The 10848-nt window shown below is 34.4% G+C and overlaps 2 protein-coding genes across 2 annotated transcripts; both read right to left on the reverse strand.

The window, feature by feature from the left end:
- Window positions 1-2388: 2388 nt before the first annotated feature.
- Window positions 2389-5282, reverse strand: LOC106941773 (fucolectin-4-like). The gene is made up of 5 exons (XM_015024887.1): window positions 5219-5282; window positions 4504-4798; window positions 4154-4308; window positions 2643-2922; window positions 2389-2546 (listed from the first exon to the last, which is right to left on the reverse strand). Exons 1-5 carry the CDS (start codon window positions 5280-5282, stop codon window positions 2396-2398), a joined length of 945 nt encoding a protein of 314 aa, XP_014880373.1. The 3' UTR covers window positions 2389-2395.
- Window positions 5283-6582: 1300 nt separating this feature from the next.
- Window positions 6583-10593, reverse strand: LOC106941775 (uncharacterized). The gene is made up of 5 exons (XM_015024888.1): window positions 10590-10593; window positions 10062-10341; window positions 9820-9966; window positions 7024-7308; window positions 6583-6871 (listed from the first exon to the last, which is right to left on the reverse strand). Exons 1-5 carry the CDS (start codon window positions 10591-10593, stop codon window positions 6721-6723), a joined length of 867 nt encoding a protein of 288 aa, XP_014880374.1. The 3' UTR covers window positions 6583-6720.
- Window positions 10594-10848: the final 255 nt, after the last annotated feature.

Here is a 10848-nt window from a genome sequence, read left to right on the forward strand (position 1 = left end):
AGTTGTTGTCCAATCACATCTCAGAGAATTCAACTCCTACAATTATCAGTAAGCTTCAGCTCACAAAGTCCAGCTGTCACTGGATTCAGTTATTTATTTTGCCATCCTTTTTTAAACAGGTCATGGTTTAGTTAAACTTTAGGCAGACATAATAAAACACATCCCTCCTAAATAAAATAGGTCATTACTGATAACAGTAAAATATTAACCAAAGGTCAGGACACCTGGTTAATATTCAAGATCTGAATGTGGATCTTTTAAACAAACTAATCATCCTGAGAATAAAAGAGTATTATGGTTATTGTTAGATAAAGCTGTTTAGAAACTTTTTTAAAGGAACAACTTCCATTAATTCTGTTTATTGAGCCTATTATGAATGTCATCATCTGGGAGTTGATATTTTTGAAATTTTGGGCACAATTACATTTTGAATTGAGAAAAAATGTTTAAGTTTACAATGATATGCTTATTATCCCAAAGGCTAGAAGTGTCATTGCTTGATTTAGTTCCAAAAACTTCGGATTCTACTTGCAGATAAGACTGTTTTCATTTCACTTCTAGAGTGAGAAAAACATGTTTTCCTACAGATGTTGTACAGTATCTTCTGATTCACTGGCTTAATGTGATGCAAACCATAAAAAAACTGTTTATTTCTGCAAATTTGACATTTTTCTATCAGCACAGCCACCGCATTGGATATCATCTCACCTATTGTTTTTGTTGTAATAAATATAAAACATTGTAAAATTTCTCATTTCAGGAACAAAACAAGGAGCAGCTCAGTACATCTTCAATCCAAATTTAATGAAATGGACCGCCGCTCGAGATTTCTGCAGAAAAAAATTCACAGACCTGGTCAGCCTGAGGAATGACGCAGAATACACGGCAGTCCAGGAAGTAGCCAATGGGACAGCAGTATTTGTTGGTCTCTTCAGAGACCCGTACGACTGGTCACACCTGACTGACTCCTCACTAAGGTACTGGAGGGAATCCCAACTGGTAAATACAGAATATCATCAAAATTGTGTTGCAATGCTGAAGACTGAATCTGGAAAATGGGGAGACGGGAACTGTACAGAAGTTCATCCTTTCCTCTGCAAATGCAGTAAGTAAACATTTTTAACCAATACAAACCTATTGTAAAATGTGCAAAATAAGGAAGCAGTGCAAAGCAAATAATTTGGATTTTTTTTATTTATTTTAGTACAAACCAAACTGCAGTTCATAAAACTGAGGATCAGCCTGCAGGACTCAAGTTTGGATCTGAATGACCCTGCAGTGCAAAACAGTCCAAGTACACTTTGTTTCAGTCAGTACAAACTTTATTGAAAAAAAACAATGAACTTTTCTTTATTGCTACAAACATGCATGCATTTTTAATCTTCTTCTGTTTTTGTGTGGGAATAAGTCCAGCTCCAGTTTTGGTATTGTTTCAAAACACCTTCACAGTGTCTTAGAAAACTTTAGAATTTATATTAATTCCTGTATAAAGATGTGTTATTTGTAATGATTTAAGAACTACTGCATCATTGTAAGGTATGACACAGTCAGTAGGTTTGGATATTGATAAATGGTTTTAAACAAAGTTTTTGCCAATTATTTGTCTTGTAGATACATAACTAGCTAACTTAAGATGCTTCCTGTATTTTTATTTTATTTTTTTTTCCAAATTAAAAATTGATAAAGTAATTTGTTTAGCCTGGTTTTATTTAATTATTTTGCACACATTCATAAAGTTCCTAAAGATCAGAAAAAACTACACTTAATCCCAATTTGAAACCAAAATCCCTTGCAGACACAGGCAATAATCTGATGGGATAAATTCCATGAGCAGCCAGACTTTATTTACGTCTGGGGAGAATTAAAGATGGCAGCTGAGACTGATACAGCTGTCTTTGCAAATAATTGTATAGTAAATAAATTATGAACAGTGAATACATTTGGGGAAAAGGAGAAATCAAAAGCACTAACCAACTCAGTGGTCAATGGTTGTTGATTTTAATAACTTAAAAGTATTTCACTTGAAAATATGAGGGCAGATCTTCTTTAAATTCATTGCAGATGTCATTCATGATGACAGCTTACCTCAAAATGCAGATTATCAAGTCAAACAATCAGACAATCTTGTAAGACTCCAGGCAGCATCGTAAAAAAAAAAGTATCTGCTGTAAGTAAAAAGCCATTTATTTTTTTCATTTTTAAACACAAGCTTCAGCATGAGATAGAAATTATTTTAATTTTATAATTAATTTTGTAAATATACACAGTTATAAAACACTTGAAAGTTCACCCTTTGTGATGTGAATAAATGTCTGAAGGAGAGCTTTGACACTTAATTCATTGTGAGACTCCTATCAGTGAAATGACTTTTCATGTAATGCCTAGCATCTTTAATTCAATCCAGTCTCGATGCGTACACTTCTACCTCAGACAGACTGAGATGCTCAGTTCTTCCAGGTATGACTACATTGATGTATCGGCCATCCATGCCGTTACATTGAAAGGTTTCAGTAAAACCTGGACCGATGGTTGAGATCACAGCACACCTGTTGGAAACACAAATTGTTTTTGGTTCAGTGATCATTTGAGTTTTGCTCAAATAGACATGTCCTCTCTTTGCTCTCTTTAAACACTTTACAGACCTGGGATTGTTGTTTCCATTGTTGTCTAGTGAATCTCCAACACGGATTTCAGCTCCATTAATTCGATTGTGAACTTCTACACGGTTGGATATGTTGATAGAGAACACTTTATGGGTTCTTCCCAGGTCCAGACGCCACCAGGGATTGAATTCATATTTTGTAAGAGTGCAAGAAGCCTTCTCCCAGAGACCAGCACGATTCCCATCAATAGCATTGTATGCAATGGCTGTTTCATACAATGATGACTGAGTAGCTTTCCCATAAAATGCCACATTTTCTCCTGCAAAATAACATTTTAGAATGTCACCACCAATATATAGCTTGCTTTTATGTTATTGTTACACGTCTCTACTTATAGTGACAAATATAACAAATGATGTTTTGTTTTGTTTTTCCGTTTTTTTTCTTCTTCTGAAGACTTTCTGCTTTCCCTTGATCTTGGAGAGCCTGTAATGACGAACAGTCAGTGAGAGAAAGAAAGGACAACCGCCGTCTTCTTCCCCAAACTCTGTCTGAAGAGCGAGGGGCGGGGCTCCTCAATTCCGGTCTCCTGGTGAGACGTTGCCCGAACCTTCGTTACCCCTTTTTTTTTTTTTAAACCAATATATGTAATTAGTTGCAATACTATTAATTTCTGTGTGGTGGCGTATATTTTCTTAAACAGATTTTCTGGACTATCTCCAAGTGATTAAATTCTCCCACTTTATGGTGTATCACATTATCACATATGCAGGGAGTCCTATAGTAATCTCTCACTTCCCTGAATTCTCAATGTATTTGCAGTTATTTACTCATTACACTGGATCCAAGGTATAAATCTTATAATTTTGAGAAGTTTATAAGATATGAATTTTATTTGTCTTAGTAATATAAAATCAAGTTTTAGATATTTAGCTCTGAAGGCACATCACAGGGGTCAGATCTATCAATAGGATGGAATTTTGTTTTTAGTTTCCTTTCTGAAATTCAGCTTATTGATTTTCTATAGAGTTCAGGTAGGGAAGTTTTCAAGCTGTCAAATTTGTTTAAATACACCTATTACATAACAACTGAATGTAACATAGTTATTTGATTATGCTGTAGGATGACTCTTTTTGCCTGGAAAATACATAAATCCTCTTTCAATTTTTTAAATTTTTTCATGGAAGGTCTAAGTCACTGATCATCTCAAAGGCATTCATGTCACTAATAAGATTAAGAAGAGGATGAACTTCTTTAAGGTGATAAACAGCAACATATGTATCTTGTCATGAAACAATTTTCATTCTAATTCTTGGATAAATATAAAACACTGACATCAACAACTTTTGTTTTCTTTTTGTTACACTATATGATTCTATGTAACCAGTTATTTTATTGTATTTTTTTATTTTTATTGTATCTCTATCTTTATGGATTAATGGATTATTTGTTTTCACTTTGGACATTTGTAAGGCAACCCTCTGTAATCTTAGCATGGCTGAAATAATAATACCACACAATGAAAAGCTAGTAACATATCCAGGTCTCACCAGTTGGAGCATGGTAACCGTAGACCTCCACCTCACAGAGTGTAAGCACCTGGTTTAAACCAGGCTGCAGCACAGTCACATAGCGGCCCTCCACATGACCGCTAAAAGTTATTTTCAGAGTCCTTCCAAGTGGGATGCGAGAAATGACAGCAACCCTAAAACAGAGAAAGTGGAGAAAACAAATATTTTTTTTTCTATTTTGAGAAAGTAAATTTAGGTTTCAACTAGTCACACTAGCTAGTTTCACATGAATAGTTGGTAGGAATCAACCTGTCATAGATATTATCAGACCTGAAATAGATATTGCAAGCTCCAGAGTGACAGCATGTAATCATTAATGTTTCACTCACATTGGGTTTGATGTACCATGGTCTTGTAAAGAATTGCCAACATGAATCTCTGCTCCGTTAATGTTTTCTGAGCAGCAGTCTCCTCTGTTGGTTACAGAGATGGAAGTGAGGATGTAGGACTCCAGCAGGTCCACTCTCCACCAGGGAAATGATTGTTTTCCAGTGTGGGTGCAAGAGCCTTGTGTAAGGTCGGGATTTCGGTTTCCGTCAATAGCATTGCTGGCATCCACAAAACTATCCCATTCTCCTTTTAGACGATTAGACTGAGTTGCTTTGCCACGTAAAGCCAAATTTTCTGGAAGAAAAAACCCCCCAAAAAACAAAGCAAAATAGCTTTTGTTTTATAAAACACAAGTTGTGTCAAATCTTTACATTTGAAGCAAACTATAGCATTCTCAATTTCAAAAAACAAATATTTCAGATCTATGTTCTATGTTAAAATCCAAATATTTATGGAAGGTTCCTGATAGATTGGAGGTCCCAAGCATTGGCTTATTTCTCTTATGCACTGATTGTGCCTGCACTGATAAAAAATTATATCGCAGATTTTTTTTAAATTCAAATACATTTTTCATCATTGTCACAAAATCCATGAGAAAATTTGTTGAACAACAAAGATGATGGCTCCACAGTTGAGTAATTTGACTTTCAGTGAATCAACAAGACTGAAGAAGGAAAATCATTTCATACGCAGATTAAGGTAGATTATGCTTACTATATTTATAAGCCACGGCTGTCGTCAGGAGAAGCAACACAAGCAGAGCTGAAGGGTGTCTCATTGTTCTGATTTAGACTCCAGACAAAGTGCACAAAATATGCCTATTAAAATCTATTTGTAAGAAAAAAAAACAGAACTCAGTGAATATTATACTCTGAAAGAGGAGACAATTCTGTAAATTCTATTGCACGCACCTTGATCTGTCAAAAGTCACTAAAGAAAATGAGGAGCTGCTGTTTATTAAGGAATATATGCAGGAATCTTATCAGGACGTGTAATTAGTTACTTATTCTTATCTTGTATGATAGCTTCTCCTTCTACCCTACATTACAAATATAAGACAAAACACTAGACAAGTTTTTTTTCAATACCCAGCAGTCAAGTTATACAGATGTTTTGTTTGTAATAATTTATGAAGTATGGCATTATTGTACAGAACAGAACTAACAGGCTTCAAAATATGTTTTACTGTTTCATGTTGGAAACATATATATAACCAAATGTATCTCATTGGCTCAGCTGAATTTTCCTCAGGAGGACTCCAGTTGAGTTGTAGAAGCTTGTCATATCCTGGTGGGTTAGGTGCAGGTGCTTGTTTAAGACTCTCTGTGACAGGATGTGGACAGCAGATGCAGCTTTCCTCAACTGTTTCCCATCCAGAGCAATCAGAAGTGGAATATAAGGAACACCACAGCACAGATGATATTGTATTAATTATCAACTCAGTGTGGCTCTGGGTTTATGTCGATCAGATATGATAGACATTCAAGTTTTGGTTAATTTTTCATTTCATGATATCAGGAGAGATGTGGCTGTAAATAGAAGAAGGAGTGTACTAATTATTAAATGAACTATTCATAAAATTTTTTGGAAAATACAGATGATAAGTAAATAAAAATAGTGCGTGTTATAAGCAGGATTTTATTTTTAAATGTACTTGTAAAGTTATTCTCACAAAGATTCAGAGAGAGAAATGAAGACTTAATTTAAAAGAGAAATGGATTTTGAATTCAGTTCAAAATACCTGAATTTAAAATAATTATACAGAGCCATATTGAGTATTTTCCATCCTTTTATTCATCTTAACAGCCATTTATTTTAACTTTTTGTCATTTTGAAATTTCCTGTATTCCAGATTCTCTGTAACAAATTTGAATCTTTAATTTGTAAATTACTTGTAACACATCTTGTAATTCACTTCAAAATGTGCAAAATCTAATTGAATCGAACACAGTGTAGGTAGGATATGAACAACATAGATTTCTAACTGAAATGGTCTCTTAAATCCTTTTTTCCAGACGTCGCAACAGTGTTGTATGAAAGACGAGAAACGAAATCATTTCTTTGAACCAAGGTGTGAACTCTGTTTTGCAAAATGTGTTTAGTATAATGAGACTCAAGTCAATCTGCAGTTTATGCTAACCTTTTTTTCTAACAAATTTATGTAATCGTGGAAATGATAAAAAACAAACTCTTTAAAAATTTTAAGATCTTTAAAATTAATCCAATCTGGAGCCGTACACTTCCACCTCACACAGATGGAGGTGCACAGTTCTTCCAGGTACGACAACGTTGATGTATCGACCGTCCATACCGTTGCACAGAAAGGTTTCAGTAAAACCTGGAGAGATGGTGGAGATCACAGCACACCTGACAGAAAAAAATAAAAATAGGTACAGTATGAAATTTTTTTTTTTCACTGTATAAAAAAATGCTAATTTAATCAAATTTGCAAAAATCTTATGGTATGGACAATATATACAATATTATATTTCAAATTCCTATAGAGGACAAATTGTTACCTTTCATTGTTGTTTCCATTGTTGTCAAGTGAGTCTCCAATACGAATTTCAGCTCCATTAATTCGAGTGTAGTCTTCTATCCGGTTGGTTATCTTAATAGAGAAAACTTTATGGGTTTTTCCCAGGTCCAGTCTCCACCAGGGGTTGAATTCATTTGCTGTAGCACTGCATGAGTGCTTTGCAACGTTGGCTGCTCGATTCCCATCGATAGCGTTGTAGGCAACATATACACTGTACAGTGTAGACTGGGTAGCTTTACCATAAATAGCCAGATTTTCTCCTGAAAAACAACATTTTAAAATATTTACAGTAATCCTGAATTTGAAATCAGGTAACAACAATAAGCATGTCTTTGTTCTAGACTCAGAGGTACATTTAATGACACTGATGTGGCTACATTAAATTGATAGTTCATGTTTGAAACAATGTATCTGTATGCTACTGTTCATGGATTATTTACACTCAGTTTCCACACTTAATGCACAATTTAATGTCATGATCCAGTAGTTTAAGTTTGACTTGAATAATTAGACACCTGGAGAAAATGGTAACAATGCAGGACTCACCAATTGGAGTTTTTTATTACCTCTGTTTCTTTCATTTATTTTTTCATGTTTGCATCCTGTGAGGTGTACAACAAAAAATAAATTGTGTTTGTGCACACATCTTTATGTAACACATACAGCACTGATTAATCATACACCACCTATAACTTTTTTTATTCCTTACAGTTGGATAAAGTTCATTTCTTTCAAAGAAGTAGGTCAGGCACTGCCAGTTGAAGGCAAGATGTATAGTAACTGTTAAACCATCTTCAAAACTGGACACACAGACCGACTGACATTTTAGAGGCATAAAGATCCGATGAAGTGACGACTCCAGCAATACTTGATGTCCTTAGGAACCAGATTTCTATAGTATTTCAAGGCCATTACCAGAAATACATTGCTCTGGTGATAGAGTACATCTTTAGTATCCTAAATGTGATTTACTGGTGTAGTTTGAAAAATGACATTCTCAGACTTCCTGGTCACATCTTTCAGTAGAAATAAAATACTACAATAAAGTTAGTGCTACAGTTGCAATGCCAAGTGAACAGTAAAGTGCAGTGTGATAATAGCCACATATTTCCTGGAACAGATGATTGATGCTTTGATGATTCAACATTGATTCATGAATTTATAGCAAAATATGAAAATAGAATGGGGTTATGCATGACCACAGCTTAACAGGGCATGCAATTGTATTTGAAGAATTGTACATTTGTACAGAAACAGCCAGATTAAGATTTGGTTGGTCATATTCCATGTAGAAACTATGTAGAGGTTCTTGTAGATCTTCTAGAGGTTGTTACACACCGCATTTTGCAGAGTCAGCAAAATGCTGTGTGCCCTGTAAATGACCTCAGAGGACTGACACTGGCAGAGCAGCAAAGGAAAGGAGGAATAACTTGGACATGACATGGAAAGGTCTTCCAAATCCAACGTAGCCAAAAACAGCTTGTCTCACTGCTTTGTTCAGCCTAAAACTTTAATTTTGGATGAATTAAAGCCACTGCTTTGTACTTTGCTGCCTCAATAAAATTATTGATTCAGTTTCCAAATTTCCCTGTAGACATGTTAGAAGATTTTTGAATACCTTTTTGAGTTAGATATAGCTTTTGTATGTCAAAGAACTTGAGATGGCCCTCACTGTTAGTTCTTTTCTTTTGAGAAAATTTATCTCTCAGCTATTTATAATATCTTATTGTGCAATGCAGAATTGTTGTCGCCAAAAAACAAAAATGAAAATAATTGGTGTTTCAGGGTCAGTTATTATTTCACGAGTCAAAAATGCTAATCATCACAAAGATGTAACTTTTTCAAGCAATGACGTGTTATTTTAAATTTGACAATTTAGTTTCAGAAATTTGTTTTTCTGTTCTTATCAAATAGGTCAGTGCATATTTTGGTCATCACTTTTGTCACCAGAAACCACAGATTAAAAATAAACAAGTGTTTTATGTTGTTTTACAATAAAACACATGAAAATAAACCATTTTCTGGTTTGTGGGGGAAAAAAACAATCAAAAAAACATTTCACTTGACAATCTTTTCACGTTAGAAATATTTAAAACACAAAATCTGTGCACATTTTTTCCTTTAAGGTTTTCATTACTGGGACTACATTTTTTACTTAAGTAACCTTCAGAGTACCTTTTGCACCTTTCTAAAACTAGCACTTTATTTAGCACTGCACTTTAATCATTGATTTACAATTCAATATCCATTTCCACACAAGAGATTTTAACAATTTCTTTATTAAAATTTATTTGTTCCTAAGCACTCTGCTTAGGAACAAAAGTTTATTAGACTGTCAGTTATACATGTTGACATTATAAATATAAAAAACGAAAAGTAAATATAAATGCTGCAAAATGGATTTGATTTAATTAATCAATATTTAAATCCAAATATATATGTTACATTATCTAACCAAATTGCTGCTACTCTGGCAGATTATTGCTCCTTTCTCATCATATCTGCATCAACATATACAAACAAAGAATTACTGAATTGGTTACACATAACACCTTGCAAACTAATTAACAAGATTATTGTTTTCTGTTTTTTACTTTTTGGATTTTCAGTAAGTATTTTCTTAAATCAGCAGTTCAGAAGCATAAAGTGATTGGATCATGTTCTAGTCAAAGGATTTACAGCTGTCACTGAGTATTGTGAGCTAGTCATTAAATTTGATGAAGACATGTTTTTCTACGAAAGTATCAACATTTAAAAGAGTGGCAGATCTATTTAATCTAGTCTTGATGCGTAGACTTCAACCTCACACAAGACGAGATACTCAACTCTTGCAGGTATGACAATGTTAATGTATCGACCATCCATTCCATTGCACTGAAAGTTTTGAGTAAAACCTGGAGCGATGTTTGAGATCACAGCACACCTGTTAGGAAAAAAAATAATTGGTTCTGTTAAGAAACAAAATGTGATGAGGCAGAAAATATGTTGCGTTGCAATATGAGGATTTCTGACTATCACCTGGGATTATTGTTGCCGTTGTTATCAAGTGAATCACCGATACGAATTTCAGCTCCTCGAAGTCGTACGTAGTTTTCCACATTGCTGGTTACATTGACAGAGAACACTTTATGGGTTTTTCCCAGGTCCAGTCGCCACCAGGGATTTAATTCTTGTGCTGTATGACTGCAAGAACCTTTGCTCCAGTATCCAGCACGATTCCCATCAATGGAGTTGTAGGCAATGCCATTAGAATGCAATGATGACTGAGTAGCTTTTCCACAGATTGCTATATTCTCTCCTGCAACATAAGATTTTAAAATATAAGAATTGATAAATAATTTGACTACAGTGAGAAGTGGGTTCTGACGATATGCCTGGATGTATTTGAGTCGTTTATTATAGTGGATTCGAAAACAAAAACTTTTTAATGATCTTCATGCAGGAGACGGGAGTTAGCGGGAAAGCAATCCTATTTTTAATGTTTTTTTGTAACTGCTTCATTTGTTCCATGGCAGTTATTTTATATTTGACTATTGCACTTCTTACGCATACTGAACCGTTTAAGATATACTCTTTCTTCTGCACTGCTGTTTTTTTGGATTATTTACACTCTGAAAATGTGAAACAATTTCATCTTCTGATACTATTCCTAAAATTAGAGATAAAATAACTTGAGCTTCTTTTGAATAATATATTGAGAGTAAGAAATGCAGGTCTCACCAGTTGGAGCACGATAACCGTAGACCTCCACCTCACAGAGTGTAAGGACTCTGTTAAAACCAGGAAGTGACACAATCACATAACG

This window comes from Poecilia latipinna, unplaced genomic scaffold (genome assembly GCF_001443285.1).
Source record: "Poecilia latipinna isolate Pla-1442-1.1 unplaced genomic scaffold, P_latipinna-1.0 Scaffold3859, whole genome shotgun sequence".
Classification (NCBI taxonomy): domain Eukaryota; kingdom Metazoa; phylum Chordata; class Actinopteri; order Cyprinodontiformes; family Poeciliidae; genus Poecilia; species Poecilia latipinna.